Raw genomic sequence first — 25679 nt, forward strand, 5'->3', positions numbered from 1 at the left:
GTCTATATTATGAGATAAAAACTTTACTCAAGATAAAGAAAAAAAATTCTTTCAGAAAAACAGTGAACAAAATATTTATTCTTAAACAATTACATGACCTCTGGTGCTCCAACAAATGGACAAGACAATACAAAAAAAGTTACCATAAAAATAAGACGATGACAAAAGTGTGACAGTGAAGCAGTCCATGTCCTAAAACAAAACACCGCATCACTGACGGACACATGGAGGCGGCGTTGGAATGTGACGAGTAGTGTGTAACCAGGACAGAAAAAAGGCGTTACATCTGAGGAGATGAGCACTTCCTGCTACATGTGTCATTGCTCCAGTCAATGTGGGGTTGACACAACAGAAGAAAACAAACATAAAAACCCATTCGAATATCTGAGATTCAGCCCTGAGATTAACACACATACAACATAGTTTTAAAAAATCCAAGCATTTTGCAAGACTGTAATAATAAAACATTCTCCAAAATCTCTATTTGGTACAAGTGCTTGAAACTGGAAAACGAAAAACAAAGACCTACAGGCTCAGTGACACACCTGCTTACTTAAAAATGGTTGATTAAAACATTTATTATTTCACTGCAACAAAATATAAAAACGGCAAAACAGAAAGATGGCACAAATGGAACAGACATGGTGTTTTCAGGGTAGGGAGATGTGTGTGTTTGTATCCTGCTGCTGCTGGTGAGACACTAAGCAGACGAAGCCTTCAGCTGCCTCTGTGTGGATGTCTGTTGACATCGAGTAATGGCTTAATGGGCCTCACACAGCACAGCGCTGCTCCTAATGGCGCTAAGGAGAAGTACACAGACTTTAACACCAAAACTGATCACAAAGACTTTTTCTTCTAAAACAAAAAACAGAGTCTGACGTCCTCAACAGGTACGCTGGGTTTGAGCCAGTCCCACAGAGTAGGTGAGCACCTGTGCAGTCAGAGGGTTTTACTAGGAGGTGGCCCAGCACGTATCTGGTATTACTAACAACAGAGTCTGCTGCATAAAAGTGCATGCAAGCTGCCCTCAGGAACACCGTGTGCAGTACATCCACGGATTTGTTGTTGGACCACAAGCTAGTGAAGGAACACTGAGTCCATGTAGCGCTGGTAAGTCAGATAAGGCTTCTTCAAAAGCAGCATGTAGGCCCAAGTAAAGACATCAGGAACCTTAATACTAGCGCGGCCATTCCTATTCAATTTAAGACCGATGGAACACCAGAGTAACTGTTGCCCCTCCTTGTTGGGTCTGAAGTCAAGTGAGCAGCTGAGTGGTCCTGTAGTCTAAGGGGGCTGGTTTGTTGAGATGATGAAAGGGAAATCTAACACAGGATTCCCTTTCCTTAAGGAGTGGAAGAAAATTAATTGTTTAATAATTTATAAACCCCTAACACAGCTCCTAACAATTCAGACTGAAGTTTGTAAAGATCCAAACTGATTTAAAGATCGTACAGGCAGAAATTCTCTCAGGCCGAGGTGGGAGGCAGGCAGTTGGATCTGACTATTTTAAGTTGACAAGGTGACCAATGAGCCTCAAAAGCCAGATATAAGAGCCTGAAGCCAACAACGTTTGGAGGCAGTGGTCAGCTGAAGACAGTAATACTGCAGCTGGAGCAGAGGGCCAAAGTGCTTCCTGTGAAAATACATTCAAATACATGCACGCTTTGCGGCTCGCTCAGTAACACCTGCTGGGTGAATCTGCACGGGAAACAGAAAGCATAATGATCCAACAAGGTGTTGCATTAAATCTGGAACCCTGTTGTGTTGACGATAATCAGGTACCTTTACTCTGGGAGGGTACTACCTTGAACCACCAGCCCCTTCTTTCTGTCTCCATGACTGGCTGTTTAATTCAACATCAAAACTGCTTTAGCAATAACTTAAAAAAAACAAAACACAACACTCAATCCAACCTCTTTGACAATTGCTAAAGAAACCAATACAAGAATAAATAACCCAAATATAATCAAATACTTAGAAAATCTTTAAAAAAAATTAAATATCTTTGATTGTTATTCATATTTAATTCAGAAGAAGAAGAAAAAAGAAACCAAAACATCCCATATAAATAACTACACAAATAACAAATTCAGCATGTTACTTCAAGAACGGTTCTCGTCAGTCCGCGGGTGGTGTTGGCTGATAAGTACTGTCAGACTGGACTGAGGGAGGTGACCGGGGTCCTCCAGTCCCAGTGCCTGGTGGGGGTTAACAGTGCAGTTGAAGGACAGAGGGTGAAGTTAAGGTTTGCGGGTGCTAGCTGTCAGTCAGAACAACCCTGGTCCAGTGTCGCCATGGTTACCAGCGAGGTGGTGGGAAGGCCTGCGAAAATGCTGCAGGTGAATCTTCTAACAGGAGAAAAACAAAAACAAAAAAACCCCTCTCAATGCATTTCATAGAGAGCAAAAAAAGTAGCAGCAGCTGCCACTACATGAGTCATCACACCAGGGTTCGGGATCCTAACCACCAGTAGCTCGAGTGATAAGAGCAGGTCGATTTGTCTCAATGTTTCTCATTTGTTTCCCATTTCCCTTAGTAAAAACTTAACCATGCTTTGTTAAAGTAAACCCTCCGATCTAATAAAACTAGCTTATATGTTTTTAACAAATACACTATATTGCCTAAAGTAATCACTCATCTGCCTTCACATGCATATAAACTTGAGCGAACACTATTCTTAATCCATAGTGACTAATATGATGCAGGCCCACCCTTTGTAGCTGTAATAGCTTCTGTTCTTCTGGGAAGGCTTTCCACAAGTTTTAGGAGTGTTTATGGGAATTTTTGACCAGTCTTCCAGAAACACATTTGTGAGGTCAGACACTGATGTTGGATGAGAAGGCCTAGCTAGCTCAGTCTCTGCTCCAATTTATCTCAAAGGTGCTCTGTCGGGCTGAGGCAGGATTCTGTGCAAGCCAGTCAAGTTATCCACACCAAACTCTCTCGTCCATGTCGTTATGGGCTTTTCTTTATGTACTGGTGCACAGTCATGTTAAAATTGGAGCGGGTCATCTCCAAACTGTTGGGACCATGAAAGTGGCCAAAATGTTCCTTTTACTGGAACTAAGGGGCCGAGTCCAACTCGTACCTCACACCATAATGCCCCCTCTACCAGACTTTACACTTAGCACAGTGTAGTCACACAAGTACCATTCTCCTGGCAACCACCAAACCCAGACTCGTCCATCGAATTGCTCAACGGAGAAGTGTGATTCGCTGCTCCAGAGAACATGTCTCCACTGCTCTGGAGTCCAGTGTCAACATGCTTTACACCCATGCATCCAACACTTTGCATTGTGGTTGATGATGTAGCTGCTCAGCCATGGAAACCCTTTCCATTAAGTTCTGTACACACTGTTCTTGAGCTAACCTGAGTTGCTGTCTTTCCCATTCACTTCCAGATTGTTATAATATCATGAACAGTTAATGGAAACAGTTAAATGAAATCACTCATTTCTGGCTGCATTTCGATGTTCTAGAGGTAACAGCACGTCTACATATGATTTGATTGTGGCTGAGGTTAAACTAAAACCATGCTCAATACTGTTTTTCAGGAAGTTGATGCCTCGTGCAAATCGGTACTGTGGGTTTAGAAAACGAGCTAAATTAAAATTAGCTTGTGTACTTTTGCCGCTCAGCAGATACTCCAAACCAAGATAACCACTATACTGGCTCACAGCTTTAAAAATACAAAAAACGCTCTCTTGTTGCCCGATATATTTCAACTGTCAGTGGTTTGATCAGCAGAAAGCAGAAAAAGTATTTACTGACCTCACGAGGTTTCTGTCCCCTTTCGTCCCATCTGCTCCCTGGAGGGGCCTTTGAATGTCTTGTTCTAAGAAGACATCACAAATCCAGAGGTTACGTTTTTAAATGATCACAAGCCAAATCTTCAATAAGATACATTTTAAAAGCGCACACAAATACAGTTTTAAAGAGCACTGCTGCTCACCTTGTGCTTCTTACACTTCATGGAGAAGTTTTCTTCAATGAGTACACAGTCTGCAGAACAAGAACAGAACAGGAGTTGGCAACGATGCACTGATTCATCTGCAAGGCTCAAACGCCCCCACGTGCAAGTTCAGCCTGAGCGGAAGTGATAAGAGCCAACAGCCCTTCACAAAGGAGCTATTTTCAGAACAGTGCACATGCGTGCACGCACACACTGAGCACAAAGCAACAGTCGTGGGTGTATGTGTTCAACTTTAACTTTGTACCTGTTAAAGTTTAATTTGAGACTTCAGATGTGGAGCAAAAAAAGTAAATAAGAAAGAGTAAAAACAGTAGTCAGAGGGGCAGATGGCATACATAAATCTAAAGTTACTCCATCAAAGTGTGGGTGGTGGCAAAAATTCCAATCACCAGAGGAAAACCTGCAGGGCTGCGTGCTACTGTAAGTAAATTCAACACTCAAGATAAGCCTGAAAAAATAGACTGTATATAAAAGATGAACCTGGCCACCAAGCCCTAAAACATACTTCGCTTTTTTGACTATTAGAGAAAAAAATGCTGTATTTAAGAAAACTTGGAACTACCAGTTAAGACTATAAAACACTCCGTAAAAGGTTTACGGATGTCACCTAGAGCCAGGGCCATTTTCCCGCGGACTTCTACACAACTGAAAGCATTTTTCCCCAAACACAGGCGCCAGCAGAAAGAATCCAAGTTTGAGGCACTTCTGCATTGGCCAGAGTCAAATATGCACAAGGAGATTACTTCAGATTGTATCACTTCCCCTGCATTATCTCATTTTTATTTTGTGACAAAAGTCAAAGGAGCCTGGCTGATTGGGACCCACACCCATTTTCACACCTTGGCTCAGGTGATTAGAGGATCATCAGGGGGTCCTTTTGTCCCTCTGTGGGGGGGGGGGGGGGGGGGATACTCCCACTGGGTTTAAATCTGGGACTCTCCGCCATTTGACCTTAGAACTGAAGAAGCTTCTCGGATGAGAGGTGAAACGTCTTCAAGCAACTTAAAGGAGTCCAGATGCTTTTCTTTGCAAGCTCCTTTGACTACGATGACCTGGATGACTGAGAACCTTCACAGACATTTCGTGACAAAAGTTTCAAACTATGACGAAAATTATTGGTCAATGAAATTAATTCGGGTCCATCTTTTACATGCAGTCTACAACTTAAGCATGCATGCAAATTTTAAAATTGCACAAGACTGGCATGATAAGAGTTTTTGCTCTGCTGCGTACCTGACTCCAGAGCACACCTGTAGTGGTACTTGTTGGGGCAGCCTTTGAAGAAACAGCCCAGCGTAGCACCTGGGTCATTGCACGCTGAACACGTCTGAAAAAACAGCAGATGAGGTTAAGAGAAGACATCGTGCACACTTCTGCAAGCTGTGATTTCCATTTTTACTACATGGGACAGGATATATAGCACTAAGGTAATTACTATATAGTTTTAATTAAAACACTGCCTTCAGCAGCAGTCGTCATAATGTACAATGGCTGATGTAAACAGTGAGGCTCTTTAACAGTCTTTCAAAATAAAGCGAAACCGAAAGGCTGCATTTACCACCAATCTGACATCGGTCTGACTCACGATGGTTTAAGATGGTTAACACCTTATCACCTTGGGAGAAATTGAAAGAACGCTGCCTTGGTGTACCCTTCATACAGGAGACACTTTGACTTTAAGATGCCAATGTTGATCTTCAGTCGTATCAGGCATCAAACTAAAAGTCCCCGAGGCATGCTCAAGCTAAAATATACTATCACCTCTATTAATTTCTATGCATAACTCCTACTCCGGTGGCTGCAGGGACATGCTGGCACTAGCTGCTCCTCCAGCTGCAGTGTCTCAAGTGTATGTGTAGAACAATGGATGAACACAAGCTAGCTCAGGTTATCTTGAGCTGTATGACCTCAACCAACAGTCAAAAGTTTGCCGTGACACATTTTGCAGGGACTGTTTTATGAAACACACATTTGATATCATCATATAAATATCGAAGGCCTTAAGTTATGCAAGATTTCTACTAATGACTTAAAAAGAGATCAATGTTTAATTTAATGATCTTATCTTAAAAAGAGGCAAATGAAACATTGGGGGAATTCTGGACTAGGTCATCTGAACTACATGCTGAATAAGGATAGTTTCAGAAACTAGAACCTTTAAATCAACTTTCGGTCATTTTCGCCTTTTCTCACAAGGTTTCTAACTGGTTATATCAAATAGGTTATAAAGAGCTAAATTAGAACCTAACTCTGACTGCACAGTGCTTGTAATTATATGGTTGTAAAGCCACTGGCACCATTTTTCTCCTTAAGAATAACGGCCTTGGAGGACCCATGTTGGAACCGGGAGTGGCGTCACTCTCGAGGTTACCAAGTCTTGGTAGCAAAGTTGGAAAATCCGGATTTCATTTGCTCCTCAGCAAGGGGGAGCGTATATATTTATTACTAATACATCACTAACAACACTCCCTATGCTTGGATTTCAGTACTTAAAAACACTGCTGCAGCACGTTCACAGACAGAACCGGGTCAGTGCATATGACTATTTTAGCCAGTAGAAAATATACAACAGTAGCTACACAGACTACAGTTAGTGAGACTGCTCCAGGTTTCCGAGTTGGACGCCTGAGTTCAGGGAGGTGTTCCAGGTGAGAAATCCTGACTGGCTATTTGCAAATTTTGACTTTTGGCCTCAAAAGAGAATGCACTGTACCCATCTTACTGTGTAGATGGTTAAAACTTTGCCAAAAAGTAAAGAGATCTCCCCAAAAATAGTGTCTCACTGTCGTTTTCCCTGCACCAATAATTTCCAGTGTTTTTCTAACTGAGCTAATAAGCTAATTATTCACATTTCCTCTTGCAGTGATTTGAAAGCATTTAAAATATATAACTCTCTTACAGGCACAGAAAACAAGCCACCTGCAGTACATTAACATCACAATGCTGCTTTCATTTCCAGCTTCATTATATCAGCTATGAGTCCATGTGCTATTGTGCAACACTCCAAATTTAAAGTGCAAATTTACCGTCTCCTGGCCTACTTTGACAGCCTCCTCCAGGCCGTACACTTTGCCCTTCACAAGGAACACGCCTGCAGACCAGATGCCGCAGTCTTCATGAAGCCAGTATTCACAAGGTTGGAGAAGCAACATAGGGGGGCTATACCAGTCCTCCACATTCGCAGAGCTAGCATCTGACCGCACTCGTTTAGCTGCAGGGCTGCCTGTGCCGATGGTGCTGATGTTCCATCGGTGGTTCTCTATTAGGCCCCTCTTCTTCAGCTGAGCTCCAGGCCTCAGGGCCCGCACAGCGGGCACAGCGGCACACTTCCTCCCCCTTCCTCTCATGCTGCAAGATGAAGAGTCCGAATCACTGTAGTCATCCTCTTTGAGGCCTAAAGTGCTGGCTGGTTTTTTGGTGCTCGGCTGGTAACCTTCAGGGAAGTAAGGGCCGTGAAGGTCCCCCAAGTCCATGGCGTTGGCTGACTGCCCACACAGGCAGCAGATAAGAGGGCGCTGATCCTGACCGTGAGTGGACACCCGGCCCAGCTGCAGACAGGAAGTGCTGGGTACGACTGCAGAAATGAAGCCGCTGGTATTAGCCTGCTGCTGCGAGCCCTTCTTGTGCTGCGCCCTTACCTCCTCTGGGTAATTGACGACAGTACACAGCGACGGAGAGGACTGCTGACGCTCCACGTGGATAAACGGAGAGAAACTGTCTGGCCTCATATCCCTTTTATCCTCCTTGTAGTTGACATACTTGAGCTTGATCTCAGGCTCTTTTGGGGAAAACATGGACGAAGACTGACCCGCTTTATGTTTCTTTCGCCTTCTTTTGGGAGTGCGAGCAGCCTTCGTCTTGGCAGTGGGCGACGCTTTGCTAGCAGGAGATCTGCTGTTGGCTTTGCCTTGGTTTTTCTTTGGAGATTTTGATGGTGGTGAAAATCTTGCCACCTGGATTTCCACTGAGGGGTCTGGCTGAGGAAGCAGTTCAGGCTCCTCCTTTGAGTTATTATGTAGAGCAAACTGAGGACTTGACTGTGGGGAGGTTTTCCTCTTTGACTTCACAGGGCTAGTTTCGGGTGGGTGCACAGGTTGGGAAACATTCACCGGTTCAGTCTTTGAACTCTCTCTCCGCGCAGCAGACCGGGGGCTTTTTGGAGGCGCGCTGCGCCGTGACTTTTTAGAATTACCGATCATTTCTGAATCAGAGGTAGAGTCTTTGCAGCTGTCAGTATTCAGGTTATTTGATTTGCCTCTTTTCAGAGGAGTTACTGCTTTCTGTTTCACTGGTTTCGCTGAGGCAGACACTTTTACTCGGCTTCTCCTTTTACCTGCTAACACAGAGTCTTTCTTCTTAGAAATAGATATAGTGGAATCGCTAGATGTTGACTGGGAAGCATTAACTTTGTTACTAGTGCGTATGCATCCTGATACTTTATACCTGCTTGAATTTATATTCATAACTATGGCCTCTAGCCGTGTCCCTCTGCTGGAACGTATTGGCAGCTTCTTTTCTTTCAAACTTCTCTCTAGTGCCTTTGCATTCCCGTTCATGTGAGGAATAACAGTCTTGTGATTGTTTTCAGGAACTTCCGCTGCACAAACATCATCTGTCAAGTCGATCAAAGGCTCCAGCGCAGCCTTTCGTCTACTGCCCGGCTGTTTATTTTCATCACTTGAATCCAACCTTGTGGTGCCATCGCTGATGCCAGAGCTTGGCTGAATGGCCCCTTCTGTATTCAAGCTATCACACGAGACCCCCTCAGTTGTCTCAAGATAAGAGTTGTCGCCGCTGGGTGAGCTCGAGGCCTGAGGCAGCACAAATACATCTTCCACATCGTCCAGTGAGGTAGCAGAGGGGGAAACAGGGTCCTCCAGAGGACTTATATACTCCCTGCTCAGTGAACAAAGGTCTCTGGCACCCGCACTGTCTGAGGCAACCACCTGCTCTGGTGTCTTAGACATGAGAAAGAGCACCTCAGCGCCTGCTTTCTCCTCGTCCTTCTCTGTGACAGGGGTGAAAGTCTCTGGAGAGGATTCGGCACATGCTCCTGAACAGTTATCCAGATGTGGGCTGTCATCACCAGCAAGGCTGTGATTCTCAACGAAAGTGACTCCACTGTTACACTCATGAGAGTCCTGTGTTCTGTCCACATTGTTCTCCAGTCCCCCTTGAGCCTGAGACAATGACTGAAAAAGTTCCGTCTGTGTGGCGAGGTCCTCGGGCCCCTCAACCTGCGCCAAGTAATGCTGGTTCACTGCACAGCCGGTCTCCCCGAGCCCTTTATCTGTGTCACAAGGAGGGTGGAGGGAGAACTTGCTGATAGGCGACACACTGTACAGAGGCGAGTGTTGAGATAGGGTGTCTTGAAAAGACAAGACGTGAGACCGGCTCACGTATGAAAGGGTGACTGTAGTGCGCGAGAAGGCATTGTCTGGCTGAATTTGATCCCCTGATTGGTGTGCGATGTCTGAGGAGCTGGTCTCTGAGAATCCCTGTAATCCAGGGTTGCTGTTCCCAGAGTTTGGGAACCAGCCGGGGCTCTTGACCATCGACAAGCCATCAAAAGCCGTCGTGGAGTTGAGGACACATTCTTCCCCTTTCCTGGCCAGGTCGATCACAGTGGGGATGCAGGAAGTAGAGAGCTCTTGAGGCTGTAGATCATCTATGCTCCCTGGTGGCTGCTCCATAACAACTGCAGTAGAAAAATGAAGAAGATATTCATGTTAGCTTATAAATGGTGGCATACAGAGATCAGTTTCTGGGTTTATTTCACCACTACACAGGATAACCAGAGTGGCTTTCCTAAGACCAAATACTCTTTCCCCCCAAAAGCTCCAAATCACAGTTTTACTTTTTACCATTACATTGAGTTGACACTTTGTTACACTGTTATTCAACACACTCAAAAGTAAGCTTATTTCATTTGAAGCAAAGAACTGAACCACAACCCCGTACAAATGAAGTCATGCTATTAAAATTAGCTTGGAAACTGACGTGTGCTTGATTTTCATTAACGCTGGAGAATATGGCAAGGGTTAACTGACAATTTACGCTTTGGCTTATTTCCAAATTGTCTTAATAGTATTAAATGTTCTGAATAAAAAGTTGTTACGTTTACCCAATAATCTCTGTCCGAACGCTGGACTGACTTTTTAACTACTAGAACTAACAGGTCGAGCTTGCTAACCACACTTAGCTTAGCCACAGCTAACGCTAGCTAGGCCCGGCTCCGGTAACATTCTCTAACTGCATTAAAGATTTGAGAACTTTAAGGGCTTTTTAGTTGAAGACTGGAAACCGTATCATACAAAACGTGATTTATCAACTTCTACTTATCGACAACAGCCACTGTTCATTTCGGCGAGGTCCACTGCCCGCAAAGTGTGATTATTCCGATAAATTGACAACTTTTATAGCTCAGTGACAGACACCGTGGGTTACATCCTACTGCGGCTCTTACTAACTTTAGTGCGAAAACAGCAGCCAATGAGATTTAAAGATGTTTTATTTTGTTTAAAATTGTGGCCTTTGCTTTATTAAATGAGTTCCGAATTGAAGAGTAGATCTTAAAGATTTAGAGAAAGACATCCTGTTCGCTAGTAGAGGTCCAAACAACACGTAAACCAAGGTATTATCAAATTACGGGTTACTTTTCATGGAGTTTGGCGAGACGTTCTCTCAATTAAAGAGAACAGCAAGCATCGGGGCAAGGCCCGGCTGGATGAAACAAAGACAGAGCGGAGGTAATGCGCTGTGCTGTTCTGCTGCTGATCAAAACTTACCCGGACGGGAGAAATCGCAGCTTTTTTAAACGTCCAGTTAAGAATCCCTCCCGCCCCACATCTCCTTCAGCAACACATCTATTCTAATGAACCCCAGTAAAAATTACAAAGTGAGAAAGCCCTAAATTAAATAAAGATCCACACACTTTCCAGGAACACACTACTCTGATAGCAGCACTGTCAAGTTGTACATAATCTAAGGCTTCCGGGCACTCCTTTCACAATAAAGTAATTACCAGTAGGTTTAGTGCTATAAAATTTTAACATGTCAATAAAAAGCAAAGTCCAAATACAAAAAAGGTTTCGCGAAATGAAACTCAGTATCTATTCCAGATAAATTAATTTGCCAGTTATCCAGCGGTTGCGTGCAAGCTGTCAAAGCTTCAGAACTTGACCTTGAAGTAGGCTAGCCTACTTCAAGGTCAAGTTCTGCTGCTAGTCACTGATGATGAAAAGTTTTTTGTGTTTTCTTTTTATTCAGCATTGCCGTCATCTGATATCGGGTGCCCTGACAAGTCAAACCGAGCAATGAAACAGTTGTCACTTGGCTAAGGAACAGAAAGGCATTATGGGAGACGAGTGGTGTGATCTAATAGAAAGTACTAATCAGTGCCTTACTTTTGAGTGTTTTATGATCTTTCGTTGCTACTGATAGCAGTATTAAAGAAAGGCCAACAACAACAACTACTACTAATAATAATAGTTCAGTTTCATTATATTAGCATCAAGTCACTACACTTGAGGTGCTTCATATTGTGAGGTACTACTAATAATAACAATAACACAGAGAAAATCCCAACAATCACACGACCCCATATGAGCAAGCACTTGGCGAAGGTGGGAAGGAAAAACTCCCGTTTAACAGGAAGTAACCTCTGACAGAAGAGGCTCAGGGAGGGGACCCATGCCACACCGTGAGCCATTGGAAGTGAGGTGAGGGAGACAGGACAAAACACAAGTTGTGGAAGAGAGCCAGAGATGAATAATAAATAATGATGAAATCCAAAGTGGTAACACACTTTAGGTTCAATAGCACAGTGGTAAGACTGAGATAAGGAAGTATTCCATCAATTAGTATACCACTAACATACACATAATGCATACTGTACAACAAAAGTTACATTAAAATCACTTGGTGATGTGAATAACAGTTGTTACAATGTAATGTGTGACCGTCCAGCAAGACGGTCATGGGAGTCTGTGTGGAGTTTGCATGTTCTCTCTGGGTTCCTCCTACAGTTCAAAGACATGCATGAGGTTAGGTTACTTGGTGATCCTAAGTGGCAGTAGGTATGACTGGTTGTTGCCTTCACAAAGTATGTACTGTACTATGCAGTATGCAAAACATATGCAGTATGGCATGTACTACTTCATCATAACATCACACTTTAAACTTTGAACCTGTTTCTGTACAGGTTTTCTATAGTTGAAAATAGCTTAGCGTGCCTTAGATCTGAGTTATTTTTAATGGCCTCAAAGCAACCTGTTAATGCAGCAGAGAAATGAAAACCACAGGACTGTTCATAGGCAAGCAACAAAATTAGTTCATATACTACTGTCTAGTGAATTGTTTTGCTAAAGCACAATAAACAGCTGATGACCATTATGAAGAAGGTCGTAAACAATGGCAAGAAAATAGTTTTTCAGAAATTTAAAACAGGCCTTTGTAAACATGTTCCCGGGTTTATTCAATTCCATTTTAATTATATAAGGCCAGATCACAACAGTCACCTCAACACATCTAATTATAAGTCTCATTTTGGGTTATACTAAATAAATTACTACGTCCATTTGTTAAACCATGGTCAGTAATAGAATATGCTCATTGTCACCAAAACCTTTTCACTCCAGCCTCAAAGGAATGTCACAGCAATTACTGCGTATGACTATAGCCAGACCCTTTGACACCAAGGGACAACCTTTGGAGCTGAGAAATGAAGCCAGTGTGGAAGTACAAAAAAATAGTTCTTCTACTGTAATTTTTTTGCAATTCCACTCGTTCACATAGGGTCATGTTCAATTTGGTCAACTTTGCAGAATGAAATATGTTTAGAGTTTGGTACAAAAAAAAGGGGGTTTTGGTTTCTGTGAATAGTTTTTAAGATGAATAATGATACTGAAAATGTTAGCAGACACTTTTATTCCAAAAAATAGATTCCCTAATATTTGTTATGTGTGGAGTTGTTTATTTTCTCATTTACATTCTGCTCAAATCAACTGGTTGTTGTGTTTGTTTCATTCAAAACATGTTACAGGGGACGTTGCAGCATGCCTTCTCATGGAAAAACTATGCGTCATTAGCACTAATTAAATGGTTGTAGTGTTTCTCACGTTTTTCATGTGTCTGGAGTCATACATACAAATCAGCAAATAGCTAATATTAGGAGAGAAATCCGTATCCAAATCTGGGATGTGGTGTCTTGCTGAAAGGTGAACTTCAGTCCTTCGTCGTGACTCATTTTTGCTGTAGAGAAGCGACTTCTTACCATGATCCTACCACCACTGCGATTGTAGTAGTCAGAAGATATGTACAGCTTTGTATTTACCAGATATTCTTAATGGGGGTGGGTGTCAGTTTTAAAGTTTTATTTGATTGTGCTTTGCCCGACCCTCTTTGACTTTAAGCGTTACAATAAAATAAGTTGTGTTCAGTGTTTGTTGAGAATATTTATCCCCATAAAAAACACACCCCGAGTTCAAATGTGGTTCAAAACTTCAAAACACACAGAAAAGGGTGCAAAAATATTTATTGCTAATAAACCTGTAGTCAGTTGGTGTATATTTGCTTTATATTTACAATAATAGAGTACAGAGGAATGGGAATGTGAAAGAAAAATCCCAACCACTTAAATAAATACAAAGGGACTGCCACTGAACAAGACTACAAACATAAACCAACTCCAGCAACTCCTATACAGTTGGACCAATGATTGCAGTGAGAGAAAAAAAAATCTATATAAACTTTCATATATATTTAAATTATAGTCAGTGAATCTTGTCCTGATGCATTCAGCTGTCGCGCACTGATTTTATCTGATTTTTTTCCCCAAGACTGCAGAAACATCTTTGATGTTAATTTCAAAGTAACCCAAAGCAGCAACATGGGTGAGCACTTTTTTTCTAATGCAGACAAGCACTTTTGTTCTATAGCTTGTTTACTGAGCAACACTTCCATCTGTGCTGGAATGATAACGGAGAGGAGGAGCGTTAACGTGCAGACTGAACGCCAGACTCATTCCTACGGTTTTGTTATGCAAGTATTACTCGTCATTATGTAGTTGTAGTTTAGCCATTTAACATCACATTTATGCTTTTGGCTAGCAACAGTCTAGAGAGTTAAAACAGTAGCTTACACAGTCATAGTTCTAGTGTATGCATGAAAAATGCTCATTTAAAAACAGTATTTACAGTAAGGAAAAAAAATACAAAAAAGTCACAGTTAACTGAAGTGCATGGAATGCAAACTAAACATGAAATTCAAACTTCATAGCATGTTTTTAATAATAAATGATTTGTGTTTGGTGACCAGTGTGTAGTTGTTACTAAATAAGTCATTACAGAGCTAAAATATAGTGGGCTTCTAAACATGCAGCAAGGTAGGGGGACGTGACGTGTCACTGTCAGAACTCCTTAGTGTCTTTATTTTCAAACAGGTGGAGTCTCTGCTCCGCTGTCAGCCCTTCCTTCAGACTCTGGTGGGATGAAGAGAGAAAAAGCAGATGCTAAATAAGTTTATGATGAACCCAACTCTGGACACGTGTGCTGTTTCTGAGCAAGCAGTGTTTCTCCCAGTGTAAACCTGATGTCACCCAGTGAGTTATCCCTCTCAAATAGAGTGTTAACACACCACACTACAACTGATAGCAAACCCTTCTTTAGCATGTGTGCTATGGAGTCCCAAAACTGATAAAAGGTTGCATAAAATGGGTTTAACTCAACTGTTTTACGTCAACACTTTTCCTTCACCTCGAAGTTTCTCCATTATAACTTATACATATATAGGTTCTTTTAATGTTCAGCTAATTGCACATATTCAAAAGCAGACTCCAAACCTCTTTGTTCTCACTGTTAACTTGCATTTTATTTTGCTCTTTTCACTGTAAATCATATGTTGCTTTTTAAGCTTTTACTTTGTGCACATTGAATTAAAAGTATAACAAAATGTGCAATAAATAAAATGACCATTGTGATTGAAGTTCATATCTTGGCCAACATTTTATATTTGATTTTACATTTACCTTTGTCATGAAGTCACTCAAACTGAAAAAGCATTTTCCAAGCTAGGCAGCTTCACATCAAAGCACTGTGGCAGTTAGCAAGGCTGTGACCTCTTTACTTCCTCCCTTATTCATTCACAACTTCCCTTCATAGAGATCGTGCTGGTTAGTCGCCAACCGCATCTTTGAACTGGGAACTGATGCATTGGTGCATTAATAAAATGTGTTTAACCAACAAGAACAACAAAATATTGAGTCGACTAGATGCAGACACTTCTAGTATTATTTTACTGTGAACATTAAACTATTACTAAGACAAAAACTCTCATGTTAACAAGTCTATTTAAAGATATTCAAGCAAAATTACTTTTTGATTTTATTGAGAAAGTGAAGATGAAGGAAAAGTTTTTCCACGTTGTTCTTGTCATTTTAATCATTCACCTGCCTAACAGTGCTGATTAATTAAGAGTTCAGGTGCATCTTGACTTGTCTGACAAACAGCTTTTTATTAGGTTTGGGACTTCATTGTTTAGCACTGTGTAAGTAACCCCCTCATACAATACAGTTCATGGCTGATAAAGTGAAAGGACCCACATATTAGTAATCAAGCCCAGTGATAAGTCACATACACAGTCACTCTACCAAACCTGACATTCATTCTTCACCACCATGCAAGTGTGGAGTATTTGTGCATACTAATGTGCAGAATCTGATCTTTTGAGTGGCTTGAGAGGTGGAGGACAGGAGGGTGTGCTTATCCACCCATGGGTGCGTCTGGTTTGGTTTACCTAAAGGAGAAGGGGGAGGAAGCTTACACGTCGTCAGCAGCCCTAACTGTCCCAGGGCATGTCTCGACTCACAGACTGAAGACAGAAGGGGGAAAACACACAGGCAAGTGTGTGTAAGACTACTGCGGTGTTTCATTTGCAATACAATGCCTACAATGCAGTTCTGATGGGAGTCACGACATGGATCAGGAAATTGCAGCCGGTTTGCATGCAATGCTGCATGCAACTTAGCAGGTGACCTGTAGGTGGCAGCAAGTCACTGGAAACAACTTCTCAGGCTTTTGAAGGCTGGAGTTAACCACTTTCAATATCTGCTGTTGCTTGAGCAATGATACAATGGGTGATAGAGTTCAATGAGAAAACCTGAATTAACACATCTGATAAAACTCTTTGCATGCCCCTTCACAGGACACTCACCTTTGACCTCATGGTGCGCTCTGAGCGTTTCGCTGCAGCAGCTGCCATCTTGAGGATGTCAGGGTTGCTTTTGGACTTCATGATATCTGGAGGAAAAAATGTGTCGGTCACAATAAGATAAGAGTCTGGGTGCGAGTCGATTCCAACATGAGGTGTGTTTTGCGGCGCGTTTTTGTACCATAGCCCCCTCGTTCCACCTCCTCCAGCGCCGGCTCCCCGAGCGCCTCATGAGCCAGCTGCAGCTGGTCTCTGAGCCGGCCCAGATCCCGCTCTGCTTTGGCCTTGACAATGCTCAGCTCTGTGTAAATGTCCTTGTACTTATCTGTTGCATATTTCTTATCCTGAAAGCACATTGTTTGGCAGTTCAGAGAAAGGATTTATCTTTAGATCTGTGATGAATTTATGAGGGGGAAAGAAAAAAACTGAAATGTACTCTTTGGGCTGCTTGCAGTTCATCTTTGAGGGAGTTGATTTCCTGCTTCAGGTACTGGACTTCAGACTCCTTCACTCGCAGCATAACCTGGAAAACAAGACGAGGAAAAAATTATGCTAAAAATATGAGCCAAGTCACCTTGAGGGTGGAAACATTTCCTGAGGAGAGGCTATTAAAACCTTACTAGCAGAGACTCGTTTTCATACGTTTCACATCCAGGAACTTATGCGACTTGAACCTTACTTCTAACTCGTAGAGCTCCTTCCCCTGTATTGTGGTATTTGTGTCTCCCACTCCATCCTCAGAGGTCATGGAGCGCATCTTAGTGATTTCTGCTGCCAGTCGGTTGTTCAGCTCCTGAAAACATCCCACAGAAGCAAATCAGAAGACTCAGAATGACAGTGCACTTTCATGCCCACTGGGGCAGTTATAACACAGTTATTTGTGCGCTCAGGTGAGCAGTGTGCGTTTCTGTCGGCACCTGGTTGTGCGCGTTGAGCTCCTGGTTCTCTCTCTGACACTGCCTGAGGGCCTGTCGCTCTGCCTCCAGTGCCTGGGCCAGGTGGGCGTTTTCCAGGCACTTCTGGGAATACTGTTCCGACAACACCTCAATCTCCCGCTGGAAGGAACACAACTCCTCCCTGAAATACAATTCAACACCGTGCTGAGAGGAAAAAAATACTTCAGGAGTGAAAAAAACCTGAAGGTCAGGCAGTTCTTTAGCATCTGTTAGTTTGGGGTTAATGCTGAGTACTTTTATTTCAGAGCAAATAAACAGCAGCAAACTGTTCCCTGCAATAAAAAAAAAAAAAAAGAGCTTCTCCTTTTATCCGGCATCAGAGTGAAAATAGAGAATGTAAAAAAATCTAAGCCAGTTTAAATGCAGTGTGATTTATAGTCAACACCTGCACTTCCACACATGTTCCTGTGTGAAGCATCACAGGGTGTCAAGCTGCTGAACACAGTGCATGCATGCATGTCCCAACAAGTCAGCAGTGACACCTGCACAGTCAGCAGAAACCTATTAGTACAATTATCTTACACTCAGAGTCGAGCTACACGAACCATTGCTTTTTTCAGTCAACTCTTAAATACATGTGGAACATTTGTACAGACAATTTTAACCTTGGGCTCAATTCCAACAGTTTTCTCCTTTTTAAGTCATCTTGCGGATTAATCTGAATTTTTCCTCCTGTCCAGTGGACTACTTAGTCAACAGGAATATTCTTTTATGTATCCATGACGAGCATGATTGTTGGGATTTTCTCTACATTAATGAATTATTAAGGTCTGTGCCTAACAATATAAAATGAACTGAATTTTATTTCTTCTACAAAAAAGCAGTTTAATGCTTTGATAGCTAGCAATAGGTGTTCAGCTCAGCTGAGATTTGAGTTGAGGACAGCTGTGGCCAGAACATAACTCACATAATATTCATCCTATAACCATTTGCATGGAAGGCTGCTTTCCTTCAATGTCAGGGACAGACTCAAACCGTGCCAGCCAAAATCCACCACTGCATAACAGACTTCCACACCGTACGGAGTAATGGTTCAGTTTTTACCTAAAATTGTCTTTATAAGATATTTTAAGTATACAGCGGTCCCTCGTTTATCGCGGGAGTTAAGTTCTAAAAATAACCCGCGATAAGTGAAATCTGCGAAGTAGCCTACTTTATTTTTTACAGTTATTACAGATGTTTTAAGGCTGTAAAACCCCTCATTACACACTTTGTTCAGACAGGAATGAACATTTTTACACTTTTCTCTCTTGTTTAAACTCTCAAAGTTCAAACCTGCTAGAAAAATAAGACCAGTATTATAGAATGAAACCAAAGGCACCTGCAGGTGACGACGTTTCATCGACATTGTTGTGTTTGTTGGGGAGAAAACTTACAAACACGGCGCAGCACTTCAGAGTCACGCTGGTAGTGATCAAAGATTTATGTAAATTTGACAAGCTGAACGCGTTCTGTACTGTACAGGAGACACGGCACGAGATTGATTGACAGTGGTCTACAGCCAATCAGGACACAGAATACAATGCACTGTATCTTGTCAAACAACTACTTCACAGCATTTTTGACATGTCCCACCAGGCATGATCACTGGTTCAGCCAGCCTGATAGTTTGTCAGCCCTCATCAGCTGAGATGAGAGAGGGGTTACAAACACTTTGGTGCTTATGGGTATGAGAAGAACTCACTCATGCTGTCTGCGGATCTCCTCGATGTCTGCATTCTCCGTATTGCTGTTGGTTTTGCGAGCCTTTTCCAGCTCCTTCTCCAGCTCTGTACGGTGGGCGTTTTTCATTGCTTCAATAGCTGAGATAACAAACAAAAAAGTTTCTTTTTAATCAAAACTTACTGTAACGCATTGTAAGCAAGTTATGATGAGCTAAAGATATAGTAGGAAAAAGATACAGTTGGTACGACTTTTTCTATTTACCTGCGATGGTGGCTGCCGTCTCCTCGGCCAGCAGCCTCTCCTTCTCCTCCTTCAGGTTCTCCAGCTCTCTCTGGTGTTTCTTCTGCAGCTCGTCGATCACTTTCTGGTGAGACTCCTCCATTGCAGCGAAACCTCTCTCACAGGTGGCCTGTGGCAAAAAGCGAGCACACTGCAGCTGTGAGTTTACAGGTCACCTGAACGTGGGACCAAAAGGTTCTCCTGATCAGGAGCTGAGCAGGAGGAAAAACCTCCTGGACCTTTATATATATGTCAGCAAAGATCATCAATTTAGTTATAGCAATTCACTTGCAAGCTTGAGCTTGTCAGCCATGAGCAAGTTGAGCCTGTGTGAGTACAAAAAGGATTAAAAGGAATGACAGGATACACAACGCACGTAAGAAAAGGGCAAAGACAATGAGAGAGATGTAAGAGAAAAAAAAGCTGCCATCTCCTGTCCACAGCACAATATCCAAGCTTCTGGAAATCCGGACTCCAAACAGCACTTGTATCCTACAGCTAACACACAAATCCTAATCTGCCTGGAGGCCAAATCTTTGGTGGAATGTGTGGTTAAGCTGACAATTATATAACTGGGTGTCTCAAACATTACATGTCATAGGACATCCCAATCAGCTTGCAAAACTGCCACTTCTGGATGGTGAGAATAAAGTGAGGGAGAATAATAATCCTCAATAAGGAGAGATTTCAATAGTCTTTGCACTTGCCCAACCTAAAACCTTGCCCTACTTCCGTCCTGCATTCACTGCCACTAATCTGGGTGTTTGGTTGGTGGCTGTGCCCCGATCCAGGTCCTTCGGTTTGCCTGAAGTCAAAGAGACTATATGAGGAGCCAACACAAGTAAAACTCACTGGTGTGCTACAAAGCTGTGTGAATGATGAATTAAAATGTCATCTTCATAATGCAATCTTGCTACTATACTAGTCTGTATTGCTCTATCCAAACATACCTATTGTCATTGGGGCCGAGCAGCTCAGTTTTACTCTTGTCTGACCATATACAATGTTCTCCAGAGGCCATTTGGCTTCCAAATTTATAGCTGCAAATTTGAGTGGCGGTTGAAGGCTTTGATTTTTGAACAGGGGCTTCTTTCTTTGTTAACTCCCTCCTAGTCCGTGGCCACATAAAGCTGGCTTCACTCTGGACAGTGACAGTTAGCGGTTTCCAGCTCATGGCAGACTTGAGCCTTGCTGGTTCCTGGGCTGGTCCTCAACTTTCTGGCCAATTTCATATCACGTGATGGTGATTCTAGGTGTTACTGGTCAATCCAAAAAATACTGGCAAAGAGAAATTACCAGCTGCAGTCAATCATGATCGCTAATAAATAACTAACAGTAATAAGCCTTGGTGTTGTCAAGTTAAAAGATACATTAGAACCTTTGTGACCACTTCTTAAAGGTTTTAATGAATATATGTTTATATTTGAGCCTTTCAGAGAAAATCCAAAATGAATTTGAAATTGTTCACCCAATTCTTGTTTATAAAGTGAATAAAGATGTATGCTATACAATCATTCCAAAAGAATTCATTATTAATAACAACACTCATATCCACGATGAGTGTAAATAAACTTTTGACCAAAGCCGTATGTCCATTCCCTCTTTTAGACATACAAAATTATAACTAGGTCCCGTTTGCCCTGTTAAAGTTGAATTGTGTTTTTCTGCAACATCTACTGAATTCATGGTGTCACAGATTTCATTATCACAGAACGTACTGTAGCTGTGATCGACAATTACTACCTCAAAACTGAAACTTAGCAGACACAACCCCAAACACTCATTCATGTAAGCATATCAAATTAAACATCCCTGCATTAAGTGCTCAGAAACTGTGTTTAATAAACAGGTATGGCTGATTGTTTGTGCCTCTGATAGCAGGATGATTTATGGGGGATGGGTTTATTTACTTTTAGCTCTGGTAGTTTATAAATGGCAATGTGAGGCCTAATATAGGAACAAATAACCATTGGAAGCCTATCCTATCTGGATTCAGGAGTTTTTGGAAGCATACCTTTGCAAATTAGGGTATAATAATGGAATTTGTATTAAACCTTCTCCAATACAAATCCTACTGAAAAACTAGGAGCTGTTGTCCTTTATGTTCAAGAAAATATCAAATAATTTCAGATCAAGATATTTATTCAGTGACGTCTTGTCACTGAGGGCATTTTCCCCATTGCAGAGGTGTGCAGTTTTGGGCAGCTCTTGGAGCCGAATGGGAAACCCGCCCCCAACCCTGTATATGAGGACAAGCCTTTATTATCTTAGGAATGGCATTTAATTTTTCTGCTTGAGAAAATATTGGGTTTCATCACAAGTGCTGCCAATTAGCTGCTGACAAGTTCAAGAAAAAAAAGCTAGTACTCAGTCACAGTATGGAATAAACAGTAGAAACGGCAAAAGGAAAAGAATTAAAGTTAATATTAATCTGAAAACAGAAATGGTCTTTTTAAAATTCTTAACTCTAAAAGACTTCAAGGTGCTGCAAAGGATCAGTTATTTGCTTTGTAACTAAAACTGCCGAGATTAGATCAGTAAGCACACTCAACTACCAATAGAGGAACTCATTTCACAGAACAGTCGGGCACTGACAGATTTCTGAAGCCCAAATTCGAGAGAAGCCATCAGCTTCAAACTCCAAGTCAGAGTTTGAGGCTTCAGTCTTGTATTCATTAAGGTAACTTTGACGAAACATCAACAAAATGGGTTCCTCAATAAACAACTAAAGCAGCATCAGTGATAACATAAACCTGCAGCAGGTTAGTTTTCATGCAACACAAAAGAAAATTGGTTTACGGAACAAAGAGCGAGAGAAGGGAGTAGATGTTGGGGAAGGGAGGGGGATCTGGGAATGCCACAAAGGAAAACAAGGCATCACAGATGGAGGATGGCAAGGACAAGGAGCACTTCCACCTTCAGGTTTTCCAGGTCTTTCTCGTATTTCAGCCGCAGAATGGTTACGTCGCCCTGCTCTTCGCGCCGTCTCATCTCTTCGGTCATGACTGAGACTTGGGTCACCAGCTCTTGGATGCGCTCTTTCAGGGTCAAGGCGTGATCCAAAGGTACGTTGTCATCTGCTTCATTCCTGCCTGCAGTTGCTAGATTCATCATGCTTCGCAGCTCTTCCATTTCCCGGTCAAACCTCTCCAGGAGACGACTCATCTCCCTCTCGTGCTGCTCCTTCAAGTTCTCCATACAGTTCGTCAGCGAGTCAATCTCTTTTACATTCTCTTCTGAACGGAGACGAAGTGTCTCGTTGGCTTTTGCTATTTCCTGCCTCAACTTATCAACTTCCTGCTCGTAGCCATCTTTGACTTCTCGTAGCTCTTTCCTGTGCTCGGCTATCATATCATGAAGCTCAATGGTTTTATCGACTGAATCAATGGATTCTCCTTCAATCTGAATCAGAGTTTGAGACCCTGGGGCAGCTTTCAAATACGCCTCAGATAGTTGACTTTGAAGATCTGCCAATTTGGACTGAAGCCCACTGGCAACTTCTCTTAATTTTGGACAATTTGGACAATTTACGCCAGGCATCTTTACTTCTTCCTCTTTTTTCTTTAGCCCTTTCTCATACTGGACATTGAGCCTAATAATCAAGTAAGATATGTATGCTTCTTTGAGAGATTCACGCAGATGTTTGGAAGATTGTGTTTGTTGGCCAAAGCTTGCTAATGCCAAAGAATGGAGTTTGTCATCTTTATCAAGCTTCAAACTGGAGGCAATCTGCTTAAATCTCTGCGACTTTTCCTCCAGAATTTCTTTTAACTGTTTAAGAATCAGAGCATTTGTTTCATTATCAAGCCAGCTATACATCGATCCCAAATCTGTCACTCTGTCACTTCCAACGTCTGCCTGCGAACAAATCCTCCTAATCAAGAGCATTAAGCTCTTCTCTGCCATCATCTGTTCTTCTACCCCTCTGTCACGGCTCTGTCCGTCTTCCTTTGATTTTGCTACAGTGGTGCCCAACAGTTGGCTCCAGAACTCTCCCTTTAACACGAATGACGCATCTTTTCCACTCGGGTAAAATGTCTCTTCCTCTGAAGAGGAAAATAAAGTGCTTTTTAATTCACCAAGCATACTCTCAACATCAACATCTACCTGTTCTAACATTTCCACAACCTGATTCATCGATGCAGACCTCATCTCAAACTCTTGTACTACTTTCATTAAAAGTCCTTTATCATCCACATGCTTCTCTTCTGCCTCAACAGATTCAGCATCCTTTTCATCTGTACTCATGCTCATTACCAACTTCTCTCTTAGCACCCTTATTTCATTTTCTGCTTCTTCTAGCTTCTCTCTGCTGACCTTCTCAATTTTCTGATTTAGTTCAACTAGTTGACTGTTCCTAGTTTCTAGTTCCATACAGCGCTGCTCTGTAGTCTGAAGGCTTGACTTGGTCTCAAATAACTTTGCTTCTGAGGCTTCAAGCAGCTCTTGGAGTTGCTCTTTCTCTGGGTTTAATTCGTCATCTTCATAATCTCCCTGGAAGCCCAGACCTTTCAGTGTGGCCTCTCTTAACTGTAGCTTCTTTTCAGTGTCTTTAAGGATGCTGCCAAGCTCCTCCAATGTAACGAGCGCTTCATGGAGCCTCAAGGACTTCTCATTCAACTCCCTCTCGTAATACTCCCTGTCTATGGCATTGGCTTGGTTTTCAGCCAGTTCAGCTTTTAGTCTTTTCAGCTCCTCCAAGACAAGGTGATGCTGTTTGCCACCTTGCTGGCTGATGAGTTCAGCTTTCAGTCTGTCTATCTCTCTGTCAGCCTCAGTCAGTTGATTTATTATCTCCTGACATCGCTGTTTCAATGCTCCATTTTCACTAGTTAAAAGTTCAATCCTCTGAGACAGCATTCCAATAGTTTCATCACTGGACTCTGAGTAGTTCTCAGTTTTGGACAGAAGACTGTAGGAGCCCTTTGGGCTTTCAAAACTTTGCTTGTGAACTTTCCCCACCATGTCCTCCATGGTTAGAAGACGAGCTTCATATTTGCGGATGCTCTCTCCAGCTCTAGCTAAACTCTTTTTTATGGTTTCATTTTCTAACTCCTGCTGGTGCTTCCAGGTCTCCAGCAGCTTCTGAAGTTGATGCTTCTCTGCTGTGTCTTGATTACAGCTATGTAATTTCAACACTTTCGCCAGCTCCTTTAGAGTCAGAGGATTGTCATGCGTTAAGTCCTCTAGTTCTTGAATAGCCTCTGTGGTGTCCTGGATTAAAAAGCTAACTGGTTTTTGGACAAGTTCAGGGGGAGGGCCTTCCAGGATGGATGTTTTGTGGGATTCAGAAAAGTAAGGGTCCTTGATGGGAAGGTGAGAAAGCGAGAGGCCAAGCTGTGCCTGCATATTGCGCTTTTTCAGCTCTTGCAGCTTCAGGAGCTCTTTGGTCTCCTGGTACTTCTTTGTTAAACTCTGCGCTTGAGAACTAACCAGTTCGGGCCTCTTCATCTGGGGCGTCACATCAGCCTCCAGACCCAAAGGTTGCTCCAGCTTGGAAAAGGGGACCAGACAGTTGGTTAACACACAGCAGGGGAGACACAAAGCTTGCTTATAATTTCCAGCGCTAACTACTAATTATTTCTCTTTAAATTATTATTATTAAATTAAAAAGTGACATTACATTAAGCATTCCCACATAACAATACCAAATTATGCAAATGAACAGATTCAAAACAAATCCAAAAATTTCTTTTGGTTTAAAGGTGTAAATTAAAAGCAACTGAAAGATTTAAATAGCTGGGGTTAGTTAATACCAATAGCATGCACATTTAATGGTTAAAGGTTACTTTAAGTGGTAAGTAATGCAATATTAGTTTCAGCTGAGTGGTTTATTCAAGGATAGAAAGGCATACCAGGTCCTACAAACACACATTTCACAGGTTTCACGTCCAAGTCTGAGAGGAGATAATGAAATGCATTATGCAGCTCAAATCTAATGCTTCAAACACCCTCCCAACTTTCTCAAAATAATTCACTGTCTAGAGTAAGAGCACTATACTTGAAATCTGCCAAAAACAAAATTATATATAATTTACATATATATGTATTTAAAACATCATTCAGCCTCACTCTGTAAGAACCCATCCATACATCAAAACACAGGCAAAGAAATCGACATCATACATTTATGTCAGTACACTTCTACATATAAAATTTGTTAAAAGAATAACAAATGGATGTCTTTATAGCAGTTAATAGAAGAATCTGATGTCCATGCAAATGAGTAGAATACAGGCCAAGAGGTTATTATTCCATGTCAAGACAAACATTTCAACAAGTGAAGCAATCGTGCCAGAGACTATGCAGGAAAATGTCACTCTAAACTCAAAGACAAAATTCTCTTCATGAATTCGGCAACAAACAACTGAAAAATGAATCAAAAAGAAAACAAGTTCTACTCAAGTTTCGCTTTTTCCATTTTCTATTGCTATAAATTGAATGATGAAGTCGAAATGCAAAAGAGAAAATTACAAGGAGAAAAAAAAAATGCCATCATTTCACTTCCGCTTTTCTAATTTTGATTTCATGTTCATCTTTTTGTATTGATTCTATGAGAAAAAACTCAAATACGGTAAATGTTTAAACACACTTCAACA

General features: G+C 41.9%; 2 protein-coding genes across 8 annotated transcripts in view; both read right to left on the reverse strand.

Annotated features, from left to right (window-relative positions):
- Positions 1–58: 58 nt before the first annotated feature.
- On the reverse strand, positions 59–10996 carry LOC113027698 (transcription factor 20). 4 transcript variants are annotated; one of them, XM_026177392.1, is made up of 6 exons: positions 10762–10996; positions 7000–9671; positions 5207–5300; positions 3953–4002; positions 3772–3835; positions 59–2348 (listed from the first exon to the last, which is right to left on the reverse strand). In XM_026177392.1, exons 2-5 carry the CDS (start codon positions 9664–9666, stop codon positions 3773–3775), a joined length of 2874 nt encoding a protein of 957 aa, XP_026033177.1. In that variant the 5' UTR covers positions 9667–9671; positions 10762–10996; the 3' UTR covers positions 59–2348; position 3772. The 4 variants fall into 4 exon arrangements, with proteins under 4 accessions (XP_026033177.1, XP_026033176.1, XP_026033174.1 ...); XM_026177391.1 differs by lacking the exon at positions 10762–10996 and adding an exon at positions 10630–10736 and having other exon boundaries at positions 59–2322; XM_026177389.1 differs by lacking the exon at positions 10762–10996 and adding an exon at positions 10630–10736.
- Positions 10997–13491: 2495 nt separating this feature from the next.
- The window catches only part of LOC113027699 (myosin phosphatase Rho interacting protein), a 36601-nt gene continuing 24413 nt past the window's right edge, over positions 13492–25679 (reverse strand). Inside the window, exons 15-24 of one of the 4 annotated variants that reach the window (XM_026177395.1) lie at positions 21997–24573; positions 19063–19210; positions 18821–18938; positions 17098–17257; positions 16860–16973; positions 16617–16703; positions 16362–16524; positions 16184–16269; positions 15767–15841; positions 14392–14453 (exon numbers count right to left, since the gene is read on the reverse strand). In XM_026177395.1, the coding sequence (XP_026033180.1) occupies positions 15809–15841; positions 16184–16269; positions 16362–16524; positions 16617–16703; positions 16860–16973; positions 17098–17257; positions 18821–18938; positions 19063–19210; positions 21997–24573 (3486 nt within the window). In that variant the 3' untranslated portion in view covers positions 14392–14453; positions 15767–15808. Of the gene's footprint in view, positions 14454–15766; positions 15842–16183; positions 16270–16361; positions 16525–16616; positions 16704–16859; positions 16974–17097; positions 17258–18820; positions 18939–19062; positions 19211–21996; positions 24574–25679 lie in introns of all 4 variants that reach the window. The other 3 variants (XM_026177394.1, XM_026177396.1, XM_026177397.1) reach the window with 3 other exon arrangements.

Source organism: Astatotilapia calliptera, chromosome 8 (genome assembly GCF_900246225.1).
Source record: "Astatotilapia calliptera chromosome 8, fAstCal1.2, whole genome shotgun sequence".
NCBI lineage: Eukaryota > Metazoa > Chordata > Actinopteri > Cichliformes > Cichlidae > Astatotilapia > Astatotilapia calliptera.